The sequence below is a fragment of the Pygocentrus nattereri genome, chromosome 24, assembly GCF_015220715.1.
Source record: "Pygocentrus nattereri isolate fPygNat1 chromosome 24, fPygNat1.pri, whole genome shotgun sequence".
Taxonomy (NCBI): Eukaryota; Metazoa; Chordata; class Actinopteri; order Characiformes; family Serrasalmidae; genus Pygocentrus; species Pygocentrus nattereri.
Window position 1 is genome coordinate 22866021 of NC_051234.1, and position 27077 is coordinate 22893097.

Here is a 27077-nt window from a genome sequence, read left to right on the forward strand (position 1 = left end):
AAGAAGAACCAATGCCAGCAAGAGGAGAGTTACAACAGTCCAAGCAGCTAGACATAAATGCATGAATAAGAGTTGAAGCAGCAGACTGAGAGGGGCATGGCCTGATTTTGGTGATATCACGCAGGTGGAAAAAACAACAGAGCATGGAATGAAAGAGTGGAGTCAAGGATAACACCCAGTTTTTGAACCAGAAGGGAAGGGGACACAGTTACATCATCAATAAAGAGAGTAAGAGAGGATTAACAAATATTTGATGACTAAAATATATTTTGAGTCCTATTTGGGCTGGATTGGTTTATCAGAGGGATATTTATAAAAAATATCAAATAGCAGTGAAAAACAGGGCTTCAAAACATCTTTTTTTTCCAATCAAAGGCACCATCTGCTTGGAAAATCACAGAAATGTGTATTTAGACAGGACTAAGATTATCAAACCAACTATAGAGGTTGGTTAAAAAAAACAGCAGATAAGACTGTAATTTTCTCAGGGGAACAGAGAGAAAAACACAGACATGGCAGATCTGAACAGAACTAAAATCACAGAGCAGCACCTGTAGAAGAGGAAATTACTCCAGGACCCCATGTCAGTTTAATTCCATCTAAATAGCCCTTTTGTATTGTGTGAACATTTCATAATAAATGGAAATGGAAGGCTACTTTTAAGTCCCATTAACAGATGTTAAGTTACTATTTTGGAGATACAAGATTTCTTATGCTGGTGATTATGTCTGCATAGCTCTGCAATTTTCCTATAAAATATACATATCCAGAAAAGAAATCATTACCGTATGATTGGGCCTTGGTTCTGATTATCAGGCTGTGGTCCAATCATTTGGAAGTGGATAGGACAGCCTTCCACAGACAACTTCATTGGAACCAGTGTCGGATCCAGTTCACCAACCTGAAAATGAAAACATTAACATTGTACTACTATTTATTACTTATTACTAGGCCTCAAAGCCTTCCAGGCTTTCAGAGAAGGCCTAATCATTTCTGGGAACTATGCGTGCCATAGTCTAACAAGGTTTCAGTCCCTTTTTCTATATGGAAAACAGTGGTGGCAGTTAAAACTCTTTTTTACAAAGAGTCACTGGAAAACTCCAACATTCCAGGCTAAACATACGTTAATATTGGTTGTTGACAGCATTAAATTGTCTGTATTTAATCTATATGGACAAAAATTATTCATGTGCACTGGCAGTTGATAAGCACATTCTATAAGAAATTAGCATTAGCTTCAACTTTTTCCAAGCTGCTAATCCTCCTAGGTCATGGGGGTGCGGGAGCCTATTCCAGTGGTCACTGGGCTGAAGGCAGGAAACACCTTGGACAGGCTACCTGTCCCTCACAGGACAGACACACAGACATACGCACACCTGGGGGCAATTTAGCATTTCCAATTTGCCTGACAGCATGTCTTTGGACATTCATATTTATCTTGTTATTATATTTATTATATTTATTTTTTTTGACAGAGTTTTGACATTTATGACTCAAACTGAAGGCCTAGCTCTAATAGTCATGGTTTCCCATTGTTCTTACTGGCTGATTATTATCATTATTATTATTATTATCATTATAGAATACATACTCTTACTTAATGTTTACTACAGATATTATTGACTTCAGTCACATTTGAGATAAACTTGGGACAATAGAAATACCTGAAGTTGTCTCTAAACATACAGGCTTGTTCTACAATGTTTATCACATACTTTACAGATGAGGTGGTCCTCATATTCGCCCCACATGTTGCTGAAAGCAGTGATGTTGATTGTTGCACTTTCAAAAGGTCCAAGTGTCCCACTCTCCGGCTCAACAAAGAAAGCTGCTCCTTTGCCATGAGCAAGAAGGCCAGCAACAAATTCTGTGACAGAAATTAATTTTTTACATTTTTACATTTCCCAACATTTACACCAGATAAAGGACATACATAGGATATATTTACCCTCATATTCTTTCTCCTCTATTTTCTTTGCTTGCACTGCATGAAGTGGCATTTTTACTGCACCTCTGAAACACATTTCACAATTGAATATTTTATGTTTATTAAAAAAAACACTGAATGCACAAATTACGTAAGAGTGGAATATTTAACAATAAAACATGATACACCAAGCTTTTTTTCCTGGATTTTTGTTTTATATATAGCTCTGTAGCTATTCTGGCCAAAAACTAGTACATATTTTATATGTTATAACATTGCATACAAAGCTGGTATGCCACATTCAAAATTATGTCCTAAAGTTCAGGATAGACAGCAGACAGTTAGGTCACCGTACCTACACTGAGACTTTTTGACAGACTTGCATCCAGTGAAGACTTCTGCCTCAATAGTGAAGGGGGCTGCAATTGCAGTGTGGTTAGTTACCATCAGCTGTCGGGTGGCTGATTTACCCATAAGGACTGCATCGTCTCCAGTAAAGTCCAGTATAACTGGCCGCTGGTCAAAAACATCTGAGCTAGCACTGTGGACAAGACAGAATATGAGGAGAGCTTTTAAAAAATGTTATCGATCTCCCCGAAGTTCCTTTACAACTACAATTTACATGATTTTATGTACCAAAAATAATCATAATTCATGTTTGTGATCAATACCTAACCTCTTTTTTCCTTGTAAACAGGCTGTTGTTATTGTGTCTTTAAGATTGATGTGATGTGCAAAGTGACTGGCTGTCCTGTATCACGTCTCATTCAACAAAAAGTCTGGACTCAATGTACCCAATAAACTAATAGACTGAAATCCTCAGAATAAAAATAAAACAAAGCCACTCTTTTCGAATGTGTGGATCCTTTGGAAGTCTGTAATGATCCATTTGCATCGCAACAGCTATGAAAAGAACAACACAATCAATTTCCTGCATCTTCCTCTCCAATAACTCCTCTGCAGCGAATGGGCTGAGCTAAACTGCTACAGGTTTAATGGGTGGGCAGATGTAGATGTAGGTCGATATATGGCCTGTATGGGTTGGGCAGTGAATGTTCTGACTTTGTCCACTGAGCTCTTATTGTAAAGAAGCAAATAAATGTGTTTTTCAGTGATATGTTTTTGCAGAGCAAAGATAACGGAGATTGCCCAACAAGAATGTGAACTTGTAGAACTTGTGGAAAAACTGACACTCATTCCAGGGAAGGCCTGAGCTCTTTAGATGAGATTGACTTCATCCAAACTGGTATGGTTTGTCTGTTGAAGCACTGCTTGTGGCTACATGCGGATACAATGAGATAAAATAGTAGGAATGTTAACACCTCTGATTGTATCCATTTATCTTATAGCTGGTCATCCTTCTCCTCTTTGACCATCAGTTTTTCCAAGCATAAAGTTTTTTCCAATAGTTTTTTCTCAGAATATGTCTAAAATAAGAGAGCATTAGTTTGAGCTTCTGGGCTTCAATGAGAGGTGAAGCTTGATTTGTTTCAAGGATCCATTACTCGTTTTCTTTATCATACAAAGTACTCTCGACACCTAGATTCACCTATTTGGTAAGCCAGACAGCCCTACTGCCCTAAACACCCTGGGCTGGGTTTCCCAAAAGCATCGTGGCACCAATACGACTTTGTACTTTAGGAATTATTTTTTAAAACATCACCAATGTTACTCTTTTTTCAATGATTTTATTTTTAGATCATATTTATTGGGTTTTGTCTGTGAAGCACCTTAAGCACATTGTATGTATGAAAGGTGCTACACAATAAAAAATTATTATTATTACTGTTAGGGACGCATCAATCCCGATACTGGTATCGGAGAGCCTTTCAACATAGCTCATCTACTTCTACCAGTAACAAATGCACTGGTCCCAACATCAGATACCACTTCACTTAAAACCAGCTAGATTTAACAATTTAACTGTTGGCTGACAATTAATTACAGTTATAAATTGTGATTTCTTGCTCATTGTTTGCAAATATTAAAATACAAGCCTAAAGTGGCCAAATTGGCTGATTAGCCACCTTATTGGCTATGTATACTCAAGAGCTAACATTGGCTGTACAGCCAAATCAATAAATACATACATACACTCATAGATGTCTATAGTTACACAGAATTATACGACAAGCAAAGCTAAATTCTCTAAACGAGAGTGAAAATATAAGCAGAAAAAAACACTCATTCTGCCAGCATACATGCTAAGATGATTGGAATTGCCTACATAGCTAAAAAATTAACAAACACTGCTCGGTGTTGCCGTCTACACATGTTAGAGCACCAGACTGCAGCTATCATTTATTTACATTTGATGGAAAATGCTTGCAGTCAGCTTAAAAATGTGTGATCGTATCAAATAACTAAATAAAAATTAGGTGATTATGTAATACATATAACAGACCTACAGCTACACTTACAAGTGCTTAATTAAGTAGGTTACTCAATATGGTATCTGTATCGGCAAGTGCCAAAAAAGCATGTACTCATACTCTTACTTGTGTAAAAAAGCGGCATAGATCAATCCCTAATTGTTGTTATATGTATCCTTTAAAACGCTGCACACTACTGATAGATACTGAAAGAAAAATAAGAGTGTACCAGTCAGTATTAGGTAAACAGTAGGACACACTGAGACACTTGGCTTTGCCAAAGAATCCCAGCACTAGAGGCTCCTCCATTCCCTCCACCTCACAGACAGCTACTACTTCAGCCAGCTCCTCCTGTGTGCACATCCATAGACACGCAATAGCATAGACCATGAAGGAACTTCAACATCCTCTACAGTGAACACACTTCTGCACACTTTAATGCACAATTACAGTTTTTGCTACATTTAACATACTGTAAAAAACATAAAATGTGGTCTGTTCAAAATATTATGATATTGTGATATGTTTCCAATATACTAACCCCAAAACATAAACAGAAATAGTGCTCTAGAATTAGCAGAAAAAAACATATTTAGTTTGTTTACTGTAGAATGTGTAACTTATTTTCAGTGAAAATCAACATAACGTGTTACTTGACCAGTATCCAAACATTTGCATATGACTGTACAGCTAGGATTGTGTTTGACTGTACGTGCTGTGTTGTGCATGCCAGATACTTGCATCAGTGTGTGTGGTAAAGGATACACTGATCTCCATCTGTGTGTTGGGCTCCACAGTGCCAGAGGACGGAGTGAAGCTGGCAGAGCAGAGATGAGCCTGTGGACCCTCGAGCTGAGAGACAGCCATGAGGAGGAAGACACACACAGGCAAAGGGATATCACTGATATAGAACTATTATTCTAGCACACTGTGGCACTATAAACCATAAGACATGTAGTTTTGTGAGATGTTCCAAAACTATCCAGTAACTGTGGTGCAGGAGCAGAAAAATGATCCCTAATATGCAAGTCATGAAAACAGTAAGTTTATAACTCCTGAACTTCGCCGGCTGTATAGAGGATAGTGGACCACCATCGGCCTGCTGATGGCAAAGCTGGCAGGCCACTGGTGTTTTGCTCAGCATTTTCCAGGCAGACCACTAGTGGTTTTGCTCAGAGGTAAACAAAATTCACTGCTCATTTTTCCCTCAAATGTCAAACTGACTTATTTCTCCTTCCTCCCTTTCTTTAATTACACTTTGTAAATGAGTTTAGTAAATAATTTTAATCTAGCACAGTGTCAGTAACAGCATTTTCTATGAAATTGTTTTGAATCAAGTTTATTTTCTAAAATAAAAGGCTCTGTTCATTTAAGATCTGCTTGAGGTGATTAAAAAACTAGTTAGACTTTGTATGCAGGACAATAATCTTGATGGTCCGAGGATGGACCAGCAGTGGTATACAGTCAGCAGGGTGCTGACCTTATCAAGCCAGCAGACTGATATATGCTTGTTATCTGGGAAACGTATACTGACCGAATCTAATGTTTGGTCGATACTAAATATGTGTATTTAAATAAATAAAGTAGAAGAAGAGATATTTTAATATGCTTTAAAAGTGAAGCCATTGTTGTGTATATTGTCTGGTTCAATTAAAAGTAAAAACATCCTTTACATATTCGCTGTGTTATTGCTACTGTTTGAGATCAATTAATCAGAAGTCAGAAATGCGAACTCAAACCTGTTTAGAATGTGGATTGAATGTAAATGTAATTTACTATGCAAGTTACTATTAAACTAATAATTAACTAGTTATGGATTTAGATTTAAATGGCACAGAAAAAATGACGTTTTTCCAACCAAAGTTCTTTTGCACTACATTTCCAGCAAAAGCATTTGATGCTTCAAAAAGTTTGAACTCACAAACTGACAATATTTTATGTTGACAAAACAATTAGTTTGAAAACTTTAGCAAACTTTGTTTATACCTGGATGTTAAGAAAACCGACATTTTTTTCTGTGATAAATAAAACATTTATGCATAAATTATGTCATCTGACAGATTTCCTCACATACCTATAATAAACACCTCTATATGACAGACAAGTGTGATCTCTCGCATTAAGAAAATAATAATAATAATAATAAGAAGAAGAAGAAGAAGAAGAAGAAGATAAACAAAATTTGCAGTAGGTCATGGGGATGTCAGGGAAGCCAAAGTTACAGAAACTGCGACATGCATGAAACCAGAGATGAAAATATGTAAAAACATTTGATCTATAAAGCAAAACTAATGCAACAACAATTTGCAGGATGTGATTATGTAAAGCACTTTTTCACTAAAAGTTAGTTTGAGCCTCAGAGCAGCAAAATTGAAATTTTTAAAAACATTTTCATTTTATCACTCCCAAATCGAGTGAACATAGGAACACTGCAGTAGATCTTGTTGTCATACCTTGCTCCATTTGAAGTGTGCTGGCAGTAGAGTTTGGTTAAAGAGCGTAGCTTTGCCACTCTGAGCAACTCCTACATACAGATCAGTCAGCAGCAGCTCACAGCTCAGCAAGCACACCTGAGGAGACTGAACCTCTGCTCGTACATACAGGTGACTGAGAAAACACAAAGACAAACATGTAAACCCAGACACTTAACTGCTAATCCTTCCTTCATTATGTTAAATCAAGTACGCTGGTAATAGAATTGAACAAATCCATAAGATGTCTGGAGGCATCCAGGAAACATCTGGAACCAAACATTTACGGCATTTGGTCGACGCTCTTATTTGATTTACAATTTGATCATTTTACACAAGGAGGTAAAGGTAGTGTTAGGAATCTTGCCCAAGGACTCTTATTGGTATTGTGCTTACCCAGGTGGGGGATTGAACCCTAGTCTACAGCGTAGAAGACAGAGGTGTTAACCACTACACTACACCATCCACCAGTGTACCAATACACCACACCAAACTTCCAGATGTTCTTCAAACTCTCACAAATTGTCAACTACTTTTTTGAAAATAAATACTTGTTATCTTGTATTCATGTTTTTTTTTCTATCTCTTTCGATAAAATTTGGTGTTTTTATGAGAAAACATACTGACTGCTAAGACAAATGGTTTTCAACAATGTGTTAAAGGCTTCTGCACAGTACTGTAGGTTAAAGCAAATCCGAGTGGTGAGTTGAAGCGGTGAGGGCATGTTAAAAAAGTACTGAAACGGGCAGTTCCACCACACACTTCTCAAAAAATGCACAGCTTTTTATATTATTTCTCACCATCCTGTGCCATTTGGAACATTGAGCTGTAGGACACTCTCGAAGCTCTGACAGCACACACCTCTGAAATACACATCCACATTGCAGGAAGCCAGAGGAGGCAGCACACCCTCACTTGGCTCTGTCTTCACCTAAAACACACGATGAACACTTACACATACAGATAAAACAACAAGGCTAAACATGCCTGTTGCCTGGTGCCCCTGGCCACACATTTTGGCCACTATAATGTAGAGCTTGAGGCCAAGTGGTCACTTGTTGTTGGAGATTTTCCTTGCATTCTTTTTCCCCTTTTAACAAAGCTGTTTGGTTGGACACCAAACCAATTTCACCAAACAAGATGTTGTCAGAATTTGTGATCTCTAACCACAAGGATAGCTATGATGGTGTGTTGACCATGGTGGTCCCTCTGAGGAGCTGGTATTTCTGGCATCATAAATGCTGCTCCATTGGATAAAATTTGCTGGTATCATTGTGTAAAATAAGACTGTAAATAAAATAAGATGTAAAATAAGCTGCCATTACACTGAGAGGCTAACATAGCAGTAGATAAACACATGATCCAGACCAGATGATGTGAGTGCAGACCAACTCAGCATGGGGGACCATTATGGTCAGCACAATGCTGATGTTCTTATTAATGTAAAAAATGTAATCATATTTTCTCTTTCAAAGCAAGACTTTTTTGGTACTAAAGTATGCTGGTTAACTATAAATACAATGTATATAAGATAAGCATTTTTCTATTATTCTGGCCACAAATAATTTTTTTAGCCAGAAGATTCATTGGCCTAGTGCTTGAGTGGCCAGTAGAAATCTGTCTCCCCCAGTTATGGTAAAGTATAAACATAGTATAAAAAAGGTATAATCTCAAGAAGATAAATAAATAAATAGTACAAACACTACTTTCATAAGGAGGGTTTCAGATGTCATGTAGATACACTATAATTCCAAAAGTATTCGCTCGTCTGCCTTCACACACATATGAAACTGAGTGAGATCCCATTCTTAATCCATAGGGTTTAATACGATGTCGGCCCACCCTATAACAGCTTCAACTCTTCTAGGAAGGCTTTCCACAAGATTTAGAAGTGTGTTTATGGGAATTTTTGACCATCCTTCCAGAAGCGCATTTGTGAGGTCAGACACTGATGTTGGACAAGAAGGCCTGGCTCGCAGTCTCCGCTCTAATTCATCCCAAAGGTGTTCTATCGGATTGAGGTCAGGTCTCTGTACAGACCAGTCAAGTTCTTCCAGACCAAACTCGCTCATCCATGTCTTTATGGACCTTACTTTGTGCACTAGTGCGCAGTCATGTTGGAACAGGAAGCGGCCATCCCCAAACTGTTCCCACAATGTTGGGAGCATGAAATTGTCCAAAATCTCTTGGTCTGCTGAAGCATTAAGAGTTCCTTTCACTGGAATTAAGGGGCCGAGCCCAACTCCTTAAAAAAAACCCATACCATAATCCCCCCAACACACTTTACACTTGGCACAATGCAGTCAGACAAGTACCATTCTCCTGGCAACCACCAAACCCAGACTTGTCCATCGGACTGCCAGATGGAGAAGTGTGATTCGTCCCACCAGAGAACATGTCTCCACTGCTCTAGAGTCCAGTGGCGGCGCTTTACACCACTGCATTTGACGCTTTGCATTGCGCTTGGTGATGTAAGGCTTGGATGCAGCTGCTCGGCCATGGAAACCCATTCCATGAAGCTCTGTATCCACTGTTCTTGAGCTAATCTGAAGGCCAGATGAAGTTTGGAGGTCTGTAGCGATCGACTCTGCAGAAAGTTGGCGACCTCTGTGCACTATGCACCTCAGCAACCGCTGACCCCGCTCTGTCATTTTACATGGCCGCCCACTTCGTGACTGAGTTGCTGTCATTTCCAATTGCTTCCACTTTGTTATAATACCACTGACAGTTGACTGTGGAATATTTAGTAGTGAGAAAATTTCATGACTGGACTTGTTGCACAGGTGGCGTCCTATAAATTCCTACCATGCTGGAATTCACTGAGCTCCTGAGAGCAACCCATTCATATCTCTGTGGCCAAGGAAGTGATTGGAACACCTGAATTCAATGTTTTGGATGGGTGAGTGAATACTTTTGGCAATATAGTGTAAGTCAGTCTTAAAGGGACAGTAACAAAAACAGCCTGATTAATTCTAATGTTAAATGTTATAAGTGGACCTAAAAAATTATATAACATTATAAAATTATAAAAAATAAAAAATATATAACACAAGAAATATGTAGGATATTGGCATTTAAACAGTAAATTAATCGGAAAATAAACCTTGTGTTTAACCTTCTGTCAAAGAACCAGCTCTAAAATTTCTGAGGTGACTTTAAAAAAGGTGTACAGTCCGATCTGAATAGGGCTGGTGTGGTTGCAGGTTTTCATTCTAATCTAACAGGCGCACACCTGATCAGTTAATCACGTGTGCTCATGCTTTGTTGGAATTAAGGTCTGCAACCAAACTGGCCTTTTGCAGATAAGACTGCACGCCCCTACTTTAGAAATTCACAGTCTGAAGCTGCAGTGGGAGGTGATGGGGGGGACGTACTTGTCCCAGGCTGACCCCAGGGCCAATAGGCAACTCAACCAGGCCCCAATTGGCCTCTAGCGGGCTACTGTTGCTGATTTGGACAGTGGAACAGATCTCTTGTCCCAGTTCAAGCAGTCCCAGGTCCAGACTGGGCATGCTCAGTGTAAGCTGTGGCCCCTGTGAGACAGACAACAGACACAGAGGGCGGACAGATGAACTTTTTATCAAACCTTTTATTGGTAAATTTTATTATGACATTTTTTGCAATAATATTAAGACATTGTATTAGAGAAACAATATGATTTCCCAGTAGATTTCAGGCTGGGTGCTAGACCGTGGCAGTAATTATATTATATTAGAGTATATATAGTATATAGTTACAGGATAGCAGTGTGAACCAAGAGCTGTAAATGCGTTCAACAAACAAATAGCACAATAAACCAGTGGTACCCTTAATATAATTTTATTTCCAAAAAATACATATCAGTCAGGATCTAGTGGGGACTTGCATAGCCTTAGTGGTGAACAGATGTTTTCACACAGATGTTTTTACAGTTTGGTTAACTGTAAATTTAGACATACTTGTTAAATAAATGTTAAAAAACATTTATTTAAAAAGTAGACCAGACAGGTTATGCACAGCATACCAGAATAAATAGTGAAAGCATTATGAATGGATGGCAGCCTCCTCTCACCTTAAATGTGGCTTCGATGGGCAGGCCTACCGGACTGTTATGGTGCTTAACAAGGCACTGGAGTGTGGTGGTGAAGTGACCTGGTCGTCCTCCAGTCAAAATCAGATCCATATCAAAGCACTCATTCATTTCTACAAGTAAAATGAGATAAAAAACAGGCTGCTCATTTTATAATAAAGATGTCTATAGTGGAGGCCATTAACCATTTAAAGATAATAAACTGAATCCTGTGCAAATACAAAAAAGATTACAGTCGCACACGTGTGATAAAACATCATGTGCTCATGCTGTATATATCCGTTCAATAATATTCTGTCAGTCTAAAATGCTCAAGCAATTATTCATAGTCAGTTATTTCTGAGCTATTCTAACTGCACATAGTCGTGATCCCAAGTCATCAAGCCTAGTTGTGTGAGCTTTGATGTAGGTTATGATCTAGTGTTTATGGTAATTGTAGTCTATTGGGTAATACAAACACTAAAGAACACATCCAGATGTTTGTAAACAAAAGGCTTTGAGATTAATAAAATGCCCTAAAGTTTTTAAATTTGGGGCTCTAATTTAAAATATAAAGCGACAATGATTTGGAACTTTCCAGCTTGCCTGCTGAAAAAAATAAGACCTCCCAAAAGACTTGTCTGGATTTGGGCGGCTGAATTGCTACCTTCTGTTCCTACTGCCTTTACTAACTTTTGCCAGTTTTTTTTTATGAATAATGAGCTGATTAAATACAAAATCACGATTGAAATAACAGTGAGCCTTATTATTTCACGTCCCATTTAAAAATTTAAGACTTCAACCATAAGTACATTACTGCTGGTGTGGGCCTCCTTGCACTTAGATGCCAAAAAAAAGGTGCTAATAGCACCCCGTTGTGGGAAATCTGAATTATTGTAGAGAAAATTAATCATCCGTTCATTTTACAAAATGAACATTAAAATACAAATCATTTAAAGGCTGCTTCTGTTTTTTCATAGTTAAAATAGCAATTTGTTCCACTTATTGAAAATAGTTTTTTGAAGCATTTATTGCTTCAAATCACAATGCTAAAAATGTATTTGTTCTATAACGTTTTTATTGTATCAGTCACAAAGGCTCAAAAGTTTTGCATATATTGTAAAATGAAACATGAGTGTTGGAGTGTTGTTTTATATACTGGAGTGTTATTACAGTATTTGACTCTATATATATTTACTACACATATATCACTGAAGATTTGAAATAATATATTGCAGTAAAATTACTTAGTTCATTCATTCTTTATTAATACTGTGATCAAAATATGTACCTATTTCACCTGATGAAGGCTCTACCTCAATAATGTGGCAGTCACTGATACGCTCCCATTCAAAACAAATTGCTGACTTGCTGTGATTCCACATCTGAAACACACACACACACACACACACACACAAAACACAAACACATATACAGATATGATTCATTAGAAAACTGAATCGATTAAAGCTTTCAAAAAAGAGCTTTGCATGTTACCTTGAATCTCTTGTGGATGGTGGTGTGTATATATGTTTCTCCTGGAATGAGCAGGGCGTATGGCTCCAGTAGGATCTTATATGGCTCAGCGGAGCCTTTCACCTCAATCTCCATCACTATTGCATCACCCACTTTGGGTAACATGTCAAACTGCTGAGACGCACTGCTACAAATATATGCGATTCATAAGAACTCAGATCATTCAAGATAAAAATTTTGTAAATATAAACACTACATACACTCATACTGATTTCACATGGAGCTTAAATATTCTGTTTAAATTCTTACCTGTCTTCATTGATTTTCTGCATATCTGGGACATCCCTTATGACCAAGTGACAGACACTGTGATAATCCTTCAACTACAAGACAAAGAAAAATCTGTACAAAGCATAACGGAACTGTATTCTACTTATGTACGTGTGTATTTGTGCAGGGACATGGGAAGACCTTTAAAGTTGGAGGTGCTGAAATTTTAAGTAGCATAAACTTCTAAATGTCAGATCATTTTTATTGCTCTGTAGGCTCTGTAGCTGTGGTAGTAGGAATAGCTGTCGTAGCTAGTGTACAACCTAAGTGTATAGGTTGTGAACTACAGGCTGTTAACATGGCTGTCAACCCCAAAATGACAACAATGAATAGTCTAATGCGCTAATGGCACTGTCAGCATTTACTGTGGAGATCCTGAGAAACTGATCTAACAACAGACTAACACAGATTTTTATACATAAAGCCTATAATAAAGATCATCCTAAAGACTCCATCCTACATATAGTAATGGGCAAAAGTCAGAGAGTACTCTTTATTTAAGAATTACGAAAATTCACTAAAATTACCGTTAAGGACAAGTTACTCATTTTTAGCGTCAAGAAAAAAAGCTGAAAATATACATTTAACAACTAAATATGATATTAGATTTTTCAGTATTTAGTGTGTGTACTGTTTGCTTCTGTTACAGCCTTTATTCCTTTTGGTAGGAAATAATTTTTCAAACAAAATCTGTAGGGATATTTTTACACACCTCCAAAGTTCAGTCTTGAAGTTGGTTGCATTTTCTGCTTATCGCCATCAAAATAATTCCAAGCACATTCAATGATATTAAGGTCTGGATGACTTCTCTGTGTACGTGTTTGTACCTCTTGTGGTTGGTATGTAAGCAGGAACACATGCTCCTGTGCAGGGCCCAGCAGACCAGAGGAAGGACTGATGCTGAAGCCATTGTCTGTCGCAATGTGATGCTGGATACAGGATGGATCTGCAGTCTCTCCGGGCAAAAGAGCCTGCAGGTTGGGCTTCATAATCTGCCAGTGAAACGGCAGCTCCAAATGGCTGTTACACACAAACATATATCTTACCAACATGAACGTCTGACCTAATGTAACTGCTTTGAAGTTGAACATTAATGAACTGTTGATGACCAAAGGTCTGATGTAGTTAGCAATGCATTTAGATAGCAGTGACCATAATAATAGGGTAAGCATGCGGAACACTGAGCATTCAGTCCACAGAGAAAATGGGCTGGAATAAGGCCCTCAGACCTGTATCCCTAGTCAATAACCTTATCTTATCTAACATGTCTGTGATCCATTCAGAGTGATTATGTTCTTCCTTTTTTAACTCATTAAAATCTTCCCCCCAGTGTAGTCAGTATGCATGCATGCCCATGCTGGTCATAGTAAAATGGACCAGCATGATAAATTCTTTGTGCTACTATGTTTCCTATCACTGTATAAAAGAAGCTCCATGATGCCTATATTGTTTCTGAGCAAACATGTACGTACGCACATTCAGATTTCTATGAAAACGCTACAAAAAAAATCAGCAAAACAATATTTTACATATCAAAATGCATAAGACAACAATCATGCTTTGAATAGAGAAGGCAGGAAAGCCAAAAAAGCCACCTTTGCCTCTGCATTTAAGGATTAAGGATGAACAGCAGGTAAGAGAAGAGAGCTTACGCATTGTTCTTAATGATCAGTTTCTTCTGCGAGATGGAGTTCAGGTTAACTGGATCAAATCGCACAAAATGATCAGCGGTCAGGTCATGCAGTTCACCGAGCTCTGGGAAATCTTCGCCACCTTCCACCGCCACCAGCTCCAGCATGACTAGCTGACCAGTGCCTGCCATGGTGCAGTTAACACAAGTAAGGTTTTAGTAACAAGCACAGTCAGAGTGAGCTACATCTTTGAAGTTCCTTAAAAGTGTTTCCCAACTCCAGATCAGAGGCCCTCTGCACTGAATAGTTTTGTATACTCAGTTATAGGCCTGGGCAACATGCACGGTTTTAAAGGGGTGGCTGGAGTAGCCAAGGCCCTCCCTGAAATCTGACTGGCCACCCCAGATGCAATGCCAAAATTCTTTGGCTTCCACCTCGCTGTGGGGCAGGTGTTTACACCTTTAGGAGAACAGAGCCAACGGAACAACTCCCCACCCCCAATGTTGCACATTCATTCCCCCAAAACACAGCCTCTCACAAGCTTCTTCTGGTGTGGATTTATAGTGCACTGAAGTACTGTCTTTGAGATACTTAGCTTAGTGGTTTTACTGCAGTGGGTCACACTGAAGTTCCAAAGCTTGTCTGTATTTGTTTTTGATTCCACAACCTCAAGCTAAACTTAATATAAGGTAAAATAGGTAGAAGGTGAAGAACCGTGCGGTAGGTAAAGCTAGCAGCAATTATGCAATTATGGCCTTTCAAGCATCATCAGTGGACTACTTGTCAATGATCAACAATATCCACTTACATGAATTTCGCCCAGGCCTACTCATTTCAACCTGTGAAGGCCTACATAATTGTTCAACAATCTGTCATAACAAGACTAGAATGTCTTTAGATTAATTTTTGAGATTAATTTACAATTAGCAACGCAAATAACGCAGAAGTGTGTAATAGTTCTAATTAATTTCACACAACAGCTGTTCAAACCGTTACCTTGTATGGTGAAATCCTTCACATGACAGTTGTCACAGACAACAGTGAAGCTTTGAGCGCAGACTTCAGCAGCAGCGGGGAAGAAAATGACCTGACCAGTGGAACAAAAAATGGAGAGAAGGCCAAGCACAAGCTCATACCTAAAACAATTAAAAACTAATCTAAAATGGTCCTTTCTACTTCATACTTTTGGCAATCAAAACAAAACTCATACATTACAATGAGTATCATTTATCTCTATGCAATTCTCTACATACAATTTGTAAAGATTTTTGCTTTGTAGAAACCACACAGTACGTAAGTAATATTACATCTAAGACAAATTAAGATGTTGTTGTGAAGCTAGCAGTGATGTTTTGCAAAACTCCACCAGAGCCATTAGCCTCTTACCTCCATGACCACAGCCTGGCCAGGCAGCAAGGCGAACAGAGAGGGGCTGACTGCGAACGGAGGATGTTCTGTAAAGCTGGCCTTCACTGCAGACTGAAGCCAGGCACACGGTGAATATGTAACGTGATGGGTGATTAATAGAGCTGGGCAATATAACAATATTTATCAATATCATTGATCAATTACATCACAGTACACCTTTCCGAGCATATTGTGGATATTGACCCACCTTTCCGAGCATATTGTGGATACTAGCAGTCAAAATATAAATATCATGACTTGTCATAAAAATTATGTCATACTTATCGTGTATTGTGAAAACTTCTTGAAGTCTGTGCTGTAGTTAAGTTAGCATAGTAAAGACATAGCCTGTTAAAACACGTGTATATATATATATATATATATATATATTTACAATTTATATATTTTCAAAATCTATTCATTTGTGTAGTATGTGCTTATTTGCTGAGAAAAGAGTTAATATTTGAATAAACCAAATTTATAGAATATTAATTAATAATGATTATATATATATATATATATATCATATATATGTGTACAATATATATATCATATATATGTGTACAATAATCATGAATTGTACATACAATGTAAAGAGCAGCAGACATTTTCAAATTATGTCAAAACACCAAAAATGGAGAAACAAGGTTTTGTTCCGACAGCAGCGATATACACACGTGTGTGTGTGTGTGTGTGTATAAAAAAAGAAACAAAGATCCTTTGCACACACACACACACACACACACACACACACACACACACACACATATATATATATATATATATATATATATATATATATATATATATAGGTGCTATATTGTTGCTTCTAATGCAGGGTCTTATGCCTTCTGTGTGCCAGTTTACCCTGAGGCTGGAGGCAGGCCACTGTGTCTTGGGCATAATACAGAAAGTTCCAGGACTCTGTCCATCATTGCGGCACAGAACTTCCATGAACTTCACCCCTCCCGCAAGGCAGCAGCCGAAGTCTAGGACAGCAGGCACTGTGCAGCCAGGGGACAAAGTCAAAGACAAAGGACATGATTCAAACAATACTTTCCAAACAGATGTCTTAAAACAACACATATGTTATCTGAGCTATACTACATATCCAAAAGTATCTAGATGCCCCTTCTAAATAATGAATTCAACTACTTTAGGGTGCACTCAATGCTGACACTCATTGCTGACTTCAATTGCACACACAGCTTGTATAATCGAAATAGAAAGGCATTCATCAACAGCATGAGACACTGAAGCAGCTCCACAAGAGTCTAAGGTCTAATCATGGTCAGTGCCAAGTGTAGGCTACAGGATACTGCTCCCCAGCACTGGTCTGTGGAGCAGTGGAACTGTGTGCTCTGGAGTAATGGAGCTCCATTCAATACCTCTGGGATGAGCTGATCCAGAACTAATCGTGCTTGCCCTTACTAATGCTCTTGTGGCTGCAATCAAATCCTCACAGAAACGTTCCAATCTAGTGTAGACAAGAGTATAGGCTGTTCCTGCAGCCAAGGGGAACAAACTCCCTATTAATACCCTTGATTTCAGAGGAAAACTTGGAGGAGCAGGTGTCTACAAACCTTTGGACATATAATGTATATGCCCAGGTAAGGACAACACATTTTGCGTTTGTTAATGTGAGACAGCACATCGGTATCAATCGTTGTCGGTTCTAAGTACATAGCCAGAGATATACTATGGCCTTTTGATTCAAATGCGCCATAATTCACAAACTCCATAAATTTGCATTCAATTCAATTCAATTTACTCCATTCATTAGATTTCTTCTCAAGTTTATATTGAAAAAGTCAAACAAAGTGCATTGAAGTGCTGTCACTGAATGACGTGAGCTGTTCTGGGACGGAATAAACTGACTTACGTGTGAGTATTGGTGGGGGTCTGCGGGCCTCCAGAGGTACAATGAGGGGATATGGGGACTGAGTTTCCACCAACAGGAAGTCCTCATAATCTGCCAGGGAGTCTGGGGCAAACCGCACTGTATACTGGCAACTCATACCAGGAGCAACAACCCCACCATCACCAGGGAAGCGGCCTGTGGACACACATCTGTTACTGGACTATGAAGCAGTACATATTCAGGTTTTCTTTGAGTGGTTTTGCAGTCACAGTTAATGAAATAGTGGAAGTGACTAAAGAGTTTGCTTTGAAAACTATTATTAACCATGTACTGAAACTGATGTGCTACAATAATTTCATATTAATTTAGCTATGTTTTCTGTAGACAATGTGTTAATTTATTGGAAATGATAAAATCAACAAAACTTGATGTTACTGAGATGTCGATGTGTTTTTTGGATACTCACCTAGACCAACAGAGAAGTGTGGCGTGGTGGGTGGGATTACACGTACGTGACGGCTGGCAGCAGTTGTGTTCCTCAGCTCCACAGTGGTCTAAATCAGACAAAACCAGTTCTGTTGTCTAAACCAGTGATGTTCTCTAAATGTCTTGGTTTCATTTACAAACCCAATTCTAAAAAAGTTGGGACAGTAGATAAAATGCAATTAAAAACAGAAGTAAAACGGTCTTTTACAGGAATTTTCCCAAAGAGATGAGGAGACACTGTGAAGTTTGTCGAAATAAACAAACAAAACACCTGTTTTCCACAGGTGACTAGGTAACACTAGGTGATGCTAATCGTGATTGGATATAAAAGGAGCATTCACGAAAGCCTCGAAAGACTGCGTTTACTACATGTACATTCAAAGCAACAACAAAAATAACTATAATTGAATCATAACTGAAGTCATCCACCTCATAGACTTGTCCTGCTTGGTATTCAGTAAACAACACTACAGGTGGGCTGGCTACGAAAACGGGCACTGGAGCTTCAGGGCTGCTGCTGAAAGAGACAGAGAGTGAAACTGGAGCGCTTATCAGTTTTGTCATTCAAGCAAACAAACATTGCACGTAAAGAAACAGAGGGGTTTATTGTTCTGCAGAGGCAGACAGACATGTGTTTATAGAACGTGTTCATCATGCATGGCCATTCAAACAAAACCCCACTACAAACAAACTGTTCTGAGTCAATTTTTTAATCAATAGCAGGCGTTTGGAGAAGGTAGGCATTTACAAAGCAATTACCCAAATGAATGTAGACAACATTAAATCTATTCAAGAAGTCAAAAATGTCTTGCCAATACTGCATAAGGGGTAAATGCCATATGTACTTTGGCTTTTTATGTTACACTTAAAATTTAATTCAAAGTAGTGTGAAATTAATTGAATGTAGTGTGAATGCAATTGACATCACATGTGTATATATCAAATAGCAAATGGACCAGGACTATATTGTTGCATGCAAAAGTCACCTCTGATCAAATGACATGTTTTGGAAAGTGAAAATAAGTAAAGACATCATCTACAGAGAGCATATTTCTGCACATGGTTTACTTGCAGTGTGCTGAATTTATCATATATATATATATATATATATATATATAGGTGTGTTTGTTTTATTTTCAGTTTTTCATTCAAAATATGTTTATACTTTAGCATTAGACTGGGTATATGATTGTTAGCATGCAAACTGAACACTTTCGCCTAATTGTTTGCCATGACTGCCATGGCCTGATTATACTCTGAGCTTCCAGAGCACCTTGGAATAAATCAACAAAACATAATGCATTTGTACACAGTGCAGAGAACAATACAGGGCGTAGTATAGAAGAGATTGCATTTCCAATGTTGATTGTTATACCCACAAAGGTGTAAGTCAACATTACACTTCTACTGGAGATTATTAATGCTTAAACACTGTTTATGGAGATCAAAATGCAATATATTTGGATCTGGACCACCATAAGTTTTGGAGAAAAATATAAAATAAGGCAGTAGCCTTGTGTTGTAAATGTAGGCATAATACTTCTCAAAAAAATATTTCAGTATAAACATTAATATTCCTATCAGAGTGCAATTTGTAAATAAACCTGTTTAATTACAATTACAATAATTGTTTTTTTTCTTGCTTTCTGAGTGGCTCATATATGAATCTCTGTTCTGTGATCCCTACATGGCCCCCCAATATATATATATATATATATGTATATATATATATATATATATACATACATACACACACACACACACACACACACACACACACATATATATATATATATATATATATTGCAAATGCCCTCAAAATTAAAACTGACACCTTAACTGCGTAGTTACTGTTTCATTTCAAATATATGACATTAATTGGTTTCAGATTCTCTTACCAAGACAAGCAGAGCATGAGGAAGCACATAACACAATGGCTCTCACTGCGGTTCACTGAAGTCCCTCTGGATTATTTTAATCGTGGCACATTGTGCTACTTGTTGAGCCTACTTCGCATTGCTGGAAAGGTTCTATCTAAGTGATGTTTAGATTCACCAGGACTGACAGGAATCAACCCTGGGTGTGTCTTGTTTAATTGACCCCATTAATCAACTATATTTGATTAACTGGTTGACTGTAACAAAGGGCCGGGGGTATTTTTTGGATTTTCACTTTTTTGATTTTTACTTTTTTCATTCAATAAATTTAAAAAATTGTTTTCTTTTTTTTTTATCTGTCTTAAATTAGTTTGAGGATTTAGTTTGAGAATAAAAAATGAACTGTGATACAAAAGAAGAAAATGCTGTTTCACAGCAGTGTATAATAATGTGACCACCAAAGCAATATAGACATGCAGGAATTAAGTGTGGTCATTAAAGAGCATTCTGAGCTCATCCTCACCACCAGCTGTAGGTCTTCCTCTCTTTCATGCCCTTTGCTGTACTTTTCACCTTCTTCCTTGACATGATGAGAGATTTGCCTCCACACCGGTCGCTTGGCGGCTGGAAATGAGGGTTGCGAAGGAAGTTCTGGCATTTTCTGAACTTCTGCAGAGCTGTCCGGTCCTCCATCTGACTCTGAACACTCGGCTTCAACAGCAGTGAAGGTTTACCCACCCTGGACCCCTTCTGAGATTAAGAAAAATAGAGAGAAAAATATCAAAATGTATGTTCACTATAATACTCATGTAAGCGTTTAATAATTTTATGGTACACAAAATGTATTTGTCATGTTTATAAATGAAGCAGAAATATTTGGATGAACACCGAATAGTGTAATATAACAATATTACAAACCCAAAAAGGACTTTAAGCTCCAAAGAGAAGTGTTTCTATAAAGAACATGCTGTGCTGACCCAAACAGACTAACCTCTGAGGCATTACTCCCGGTGTCGCTGGCCTCCTGTGAGGAGGGCAGTGTTAGCGTTTCCTCCGACCCCTTCAGGAGGCTGTGAGCGGTCAGTTCAGGCAGAGCTATCACTGTGTAGCCATCATCCTGTGGTTCCTTGCACACACGCTTGCTGTAAGAAACAGTCGGCTGAGCAAAACCTGGAGTAGATTTGCCTATAAAAAAGATGTGAAGGGAGAATTCCATTGTTTTTTTCTGCTTACTCATAAATGGTTAAGTTGTAAACAAAGTCCTTTAATGTGGTTTGGTGAGAGCTATTGTTCACAGTCATGGTGAAAGGAACCAGACGTCCAAACTGTTTAAAGCCACCAGAGAAAGCCATTATATTAAATGGTAACAATAATGCATGAGGCTATTTTAAAAAGGTTTTGCCTTATGCATAAACTCAGAGTAGGTTCACTGGTGTTTTTGGATAATTAAAAAAATGGCTATATTTGAACCCTGTTGTGAACCCTGATTCCTATCACCACCACTGTAAAGAAATCAGGGTACTCAGTCTCAAAACCATCCTGTAAGAAAACCTAATGTTATGATACACTAATAATATTATAATACCAATAATACCTAACATTCACCATAATTTTAAGTATATGCGTTGCTATTGAATTATTAACAATATTGAATATAACAATATTGAATACCAGTGATGGTGCAAATGGGGGAGGGCATGCTGCCTGCCATGTAGTACTCAGACAAGGACACTATACTTACATATTTGAGCTGTTTAATCACATCTGTTCAGCAGGTTGTGCTTAGGAGCCCTTCCCCAGGGAATGAATCTCATGTTTACAAGTGCATTAGAGGAGTATTCAAAGAAACTTCAGTTAAAACTTGGTGAAGGACATGTCTTCTGGCGATGTAAGTGAATCATCTACTTTTGTCATCAAATCTTCAATATAATGTTGAGTCAGAAACACTGATCCAAACCTTCTTTTTGAGTCTGTGCATGTGACATTAATACGTAAGGATATATGATCTGGTCCAAATAACTCTGACCTGATGCCTCTGACTTTTAAATTACAATGTCAGGCTTTATAGAAATAGAAAACCATACACCAAAGTCACAAACAATGGTATGGCCAACAAAGTGTGCACAGCATTCACTCCATATGTACATGCAGTCTTTTTGTAACATTACCTCGTGGGGCTTTAATAAGCGGGACTTGTTCTGTTCTGTAGTCCTGAGGACAAATCAAGTTGTTACTCTTGAGAAGCTCGTTGTCCAAGCACCAAATAAAGGTGGACTTTACTAATAAGACACATACAGAAAAAATACAGATTGGTAGATAGATAGACAATTCTAAAAAAAATGATAAGTAAGCGAAATGTGTAATCATAAGAGAAATATGACAGAACTAATTAAACCTTAGACATAACATTTTGCTCATATCTCATAACAGGTACCTGGAGGCAGGCCGAGCTGATGATAGGCTTCTCCCACCTCATCCAGGATCTCAGCCTGAGCTCGCTCCTCTGTGGCACTGGCCTGCAGCCGGGCCTGAATAATGTGCTTCTCCAACATATCAGCATCTCTCATCCGCCTGCTGTACTCCAAATGAACCTGGATGTGAAACCCACTTTCAGTGCAAAGATCTGAGTGATGATCACATGACATCATCTCAAATACAATTCAAAACAGCTTGAATAAAACCTCTGCTTTAAGTGAGTGTGACTGGCAGGAACCTTTCAAATCTGTGTAGAGTATGAAATGCTTTTCCTTAAATAAATTGTAAAATTGATTACTTTTATTAATAAATTGTGTAGGTTAAAGTGACACCTGCTGAAGCTCCTCCACGTATTTGTCATGGTAGCTGTTGCCTCCTCTCCGTGACTTGGTTAGACTGGTCACAGTGTCTTTTCCAATCACCTCTGTGGTGTATAGATCTCTGAATATACTTGCCAGTAAATGAGAAATGTCCTGTCAAATACATAACTGGTTATAATTAATAAGACATTACTGAGGCAATCAAATGACAGTTCCCTGAGAACAAAAATAAAACTAGAACATTCTGAATAATACTATGCAGAAAAGGATATTTGCTCCTATATGCAAAATTTTTGATCTGATTTACAGTGGTGGTGATAGTGGGGGTAACAATTTCTACAACACAAATATATCCATTTTATCTGCTATTCAACTCTATTATAACCATCATTGATATATGTTATAATGTATTGGGAAACAGGCAGTGTATTCATAACCATTTAATGTAAACACGTTTTGTGATGTACCTTTATAGGCTTTTAAACTCTTCGGATGTCTGGTTCCTATCACCATCACTGTAAACAATTTCATATCAATCCACTCTGAATGACTGTATCTTAACTTAACTTGACTTAGGGAGAAATGTATAAAAATGATAGAATTCCCCTTCTGGGCCATACAAATGTCTCTTTCTCCACACATAACTCAGTTTCACAAAAGCCCAGAATGATCTTTCTCCTCAGAGCCACTTGACAGAACAGTAGCTAGCTAACATACGTTTGGCAGGTACTACTACTGCTTTACGCTTTCTTCATATAAAGTCGCCATTTACATTGTCATAAAATGTAGGACAACCCATTTCCGACTGTTTATTACTTAGAAAAATACATATTTTTAAAGTAAATCAAATTTTTTCTTAGATGTAAACTTCGCCTTTTGTAGCTGTTGTGTCGTACGTTAGCCTGTAGCACGCAATGCCTCATGGTAGTTGTAGTTTTATGCGACGCATTCTCAGCTCTAAAGGCTTTCAAATGTCTCGCTTTTGAAACTACAACTGACCAAACGAAGTTGCGTGTTTAACGTTACTAAAAAGTGTAGGTGTCTTATTTAAGCAGCGGCTGTGTTTTGCTAGTGTACATTCTCTATTTAAGTATAAAATCAGCATATTCACTATACAACAAGATGTTCAGTTCCCACCTGCGTTTTCTCGGATGCTGGTTTGTGTCTGTTCATGCAGGGCTCGATGCCAGTCGAAGACTTTTTCTCACATTCCTCCTGCATTTTGCACTTCAATCACACAACCAGCAGCCTAGCTAATCTAATGAGCTTGACACAGTTGGGTTGCTAGATAACAAGTCTAAATATTTCATGCAAAATCCCGAGAAAACGTCACTCTTTAAATTGTGCCTGATTTATTTTTAACTGGCCTCCATTTCTGTACACACGCAGCTGCCATGGTAACGTAGCGCCGGTCTTAAAGGGGAACGCCACTAATTTTTCAAAATTGTTGCATAATTCAGAGTTTGAGATATAAACCAGATCATTTGTAGGGAAACTTACTTATTCTTCACAGTGCTGGTGACAGGCACCAGGGGTCCCGTTGTCTACAATGCAAATATAGCCATTTTACAATCCAAACTTACCAGTTAAACTACACATCTTTCTTGTATCCTTCCACCATGAATTGATTAAAATAAATTAGACCGAAATAAATAAATTTTGGCCAAACCTTTTTTCACAAAACTACTGTGTCATCAAGGAGTGTAGTAATAACCATTTTATATAACAGCTTTCTGTGAGGAAGCTTTTAGACTCTTCAGATGTCTGGTTCCTATCACCACCACTGAACAATTCCAACTTGTTGACACAGTAATCACTTAAATATGTAGATTTTTTGAATAAATCAGTGGGGTTCCCCTTTAAAGAGCAAGTGCAATTCAGACTTAAAAATACATCAGGACTTTCTGACATTTCTCTGCTAATAAATTTACCACTTTTTTAAGGACAACATTAAGGACTAGCCAGAAAGCATCACTTAATATTTGGGTTATATTGGCTAACATGCTCATTTGTCACAAACAATTCAAAATGACTCCACCGACTGAAATATTCAACAATAAGCAGGCGAATTGTCATATAGATGTTTGGACGATGCCACTGAGGTTTGAAGAAATCAGAAAACCACTTTTTCAGTGTTCCACTGGTTCTGGTCTAGTTCTACCTCTCTTCTGCATTCACTCTCAGTTCTTCAGGGAACAGCAAAGCAGTATGTTTCTAAAGAATGAACTCACTGGATATTGCTAGGGAGAACAGAGACCCCATGCTCAAACACCTGTTTCTGGGCCTACACTTCATGTATGCCACAATAATTGGCATCAATTCGTGCTACAACATGCACACAGAATAAAACTGTAATGGCAACAAATGAAGACAACGCCCTTGAACTTTTCTCTAGGAAGTGACGGTGTCAAGGTAGCATTACAGGGTGTACCAGCGTATTACCACAGGCTTAGGCTTGGGTTAATGGTTTTAACCATGCTATTAGTTGTGAACTACATGGTGACTTGAAATACACATAATATAAGCCTAGGCTATCAAAGCTTCACTTGGTCTCATCTGACAAGCAAATTGATTCTCCTGGAGTCCTTTAAGATTACTTCTAGGTTTATGAGGCCTCTATGGACCTTGTTACCTGTGTTACTACCAACAACACAAGAGTTGAGAAGTGGGTGAGAAGTTTGACTGGATAAACTGGAACAGGAATGTGGGTGAAAGTTAGTTACTTTAAATAGGAAATACAGTGAAGAATCTGACGAAAAAAAAACAACAAAGCACAAAGATTTTAATCAAATCAAACACACATATGAATAATACATTAACATTTTTGAGAGATATGGGCTACTGCGTAATGGGCTTAATTCACCAGGAATTTCTTCTTAAAAACCACATATGCTATTTTCATTAAGATTCTCATACTGACCAATGTTTTCTTATTTGGCATTTGTTCTTAGGTAAGAACAGAATCTGTTCTGCAGGTTAAGAACATGCCATGAATCTGACAAAGACTTTTTCTTAGGAAATTTCTCAAGAACAAATTTAAGAAACAACTTTGGAAGATGTGTGAATGAAGGCCAATGTTTTTGAACACTACATGCAGTGGAAATCAAAACGACCAGTGAGCCAAATGATAATTAAAGGGCCCATATCATGGTAAAATGTTTTCTTTTCTCGCAAGGTTCGATGAGGGTGCAAACACTGTTAAAGTTTCCATATGTACCGTCCATTACCCAGCCTATACAGTCTTATATGGAAACTAAGCTGGAAAAACAGCCGCTCTTTTGAATTCCATGTTTTTGTGATGTCACATTTATATATCCAACTATTCGGTCCACAGACGTTTAGCTCCACCTATTCAAGGTCATGCTTTAAGGAGTGTTTCAGCCCAGTGGGGCTAAACTGCTCTAGGACAAATAGGTGGATATATGGAAATGAGCTGGTTCTTACATCATAAAAACACTGAATTCGTAACGTTCTGGTTTGGCAGCATTTGGACTGTTGGACTGGGGAGTGTTGCATTGTGAAGTTTCAGTAAAGTTTACATATTGTATCAACCTTATTTCATTTAAAAATGCAAACTGAATAAAATGTGGTTTTCCACTGATCAGTCTTCTGTCTTCAGGTTCTCACATTCATATGTTTCATCAAATGGCCTGAACTGGTGGTATATGCTGACATCAGCCAGACGATGTAATCATGGAGTACGCTCGTATCCTACAGTAACCACACCTTGCTTTGTTTTTTTTTAGCACATTCTGTTTGCCTGACTGACTTCAGGTTGCATAAAAACCCAGCTTTTGTAGAGACACACATTAAAGGTTTAACCAGTGACCTCCTCATAACTGCAAACAATAATGCTTGCACTGTATTGATTCTTTCATTAAGTAAGCTCATACAATGACACAGGTGACTCTCAATTGTAATTCTACCATCCATATCATTTGCAATGCACGTTTCCATGTTAGCCCCTGGCCTTGCTATTCATAAACATAATACTTATTGTGTGCTGATGAGAACAAACACCTCTGTTAGTGTGAACCAAGCCCAGCTTTGAAGGATTACAACTTTCACCCGAAACCCATCAGGAACCTTGGTTTAATATTTGATACCAGCTTTATCTCTGACCCTCAATAAAAAAAGTCATAAACAGGACAAGCACAATTGTTAACTGTTACAATTCATATGAGAGGGCAAACAAATGTACTTAAATTTCTAATTAGAAGCCCACTCTTGCAAAGGAGCTAAAAGGAAACCAAATCGGCTGAAGTGGTGCCAAGAAGAACCACTCGGGGTTCACTAGAGAGCCTTTCAAAAGATGTTGATTTTTGTCAATTAGATGTTCCATTGGGAAGAACGTGTACATACTGTAAAGGGTCTATGTCAAATGAAGATTTGAACT

The 27077-nt window shown here is 38.1% G+C and overlaps 1 protein-coding gene across 2 annotated transcripts in view; it reads right to left on the minus strand.

The window, feature by feature from the left end:
- dlec1 (DLEC1 cilia and flagella associated protein) overlaps positions 1 to 24038 on the minus strand; it is a 36060-nt gene extending 12022 nt beyond the window's left edge. The window contains exons 1-27 of one of the 2 annotated variants that reach the window (XM_037534169.1): positions 23819 to 24038; positions 22694 to 22834; positions 22321 to 22477; positions 22055 to 22165; positions 20878 to 21071; positions 20410 to 20636; positions 18439 to 18523; positions 17990 to 18077; positions 17545 to 17718; positions 16530 to 16666; positions 15642 to 15734; positions 15252 to 15342; positions 14277 to 14439; positions 13452 to 13644; positions 12604 to 12677; positions 12316 to 12481; positions 12110 to 12203; positions 10822 to 10952; positions 10145 to 10303; positions 7571 to 7701; positions 6753 to 6906; positions 5041 to 5151; positions 4529 to 4650; positions 2283 to 2468; positions 1949 to 2013; positions 1716 to 1867; positions 786 to 901 (exon numbers count right to left, since the gene is read on the minus strand). In XM_037534169.1, coding sequence (XP_037390066.1) covers positions 786 to 901; positions 1716 to 1867; positions 1949 to 2013; positions 2283 to 2468; positions 4529 to 4650; positions 5041 to 5151; positions 6753 to 6906; positions 7571 to 7701; positions 10145 to 10303; positions 10822 to 10952; positions 12110 to 12203; positions 12316 to 12481; positions 12604 to 12677; positions 13452 to 13644; positions 14277 to 14439; positions 15252 to 15342; positions 15642 to 15734; positions 16530 to 16666; positions 17545 to 17718; positions 17990 to 18077; positions 18439 to 18523; positions 20410 to 20636; positions 20878 to 21071; positions 22055 to 22165; positions 22321 to 22477; positions 22694 to 22834; positions 23819 to 23902 — 3599 coding nt within the window. In that variant the 5' untranslated portion in view covers positions 23903 to 24038. Of the gene's footprint in view, positions 1 to 785; positions 902 to 1715; positions 1868 to 1948; positions 2014 to 2282; positions 2469 to 4528; positions 4651 to 5040; positions 5152 to 6752; positions 6907 to 7570; positions 7702 to 10144; positions 10304 to 10821; positions 10953 to 12109; positions 12204 to 12315; positions 12482 to 12603; positions 12678 to 13451; positions 13645 to 14276; positions 14440 to 15251; positions 15343 to 15641; positions 15735 to 16529; positions 16667 to 17544; positions 17719 to 17989; positions 18078 to 18438; positions 18527 to 20409; positions 20637 to 20877; positions 21072 to 22054; positions 22166 to 22320; positions 22478 to 22693; positions 22835 to 23818 lie in introns of both variants that reach the window. The other variant, XM_017717652.2, reaches the window with a different exon arrangement.
- Between the last annotated feature and the right edge of the window lie 3039 nt (positions 24039 to 27077).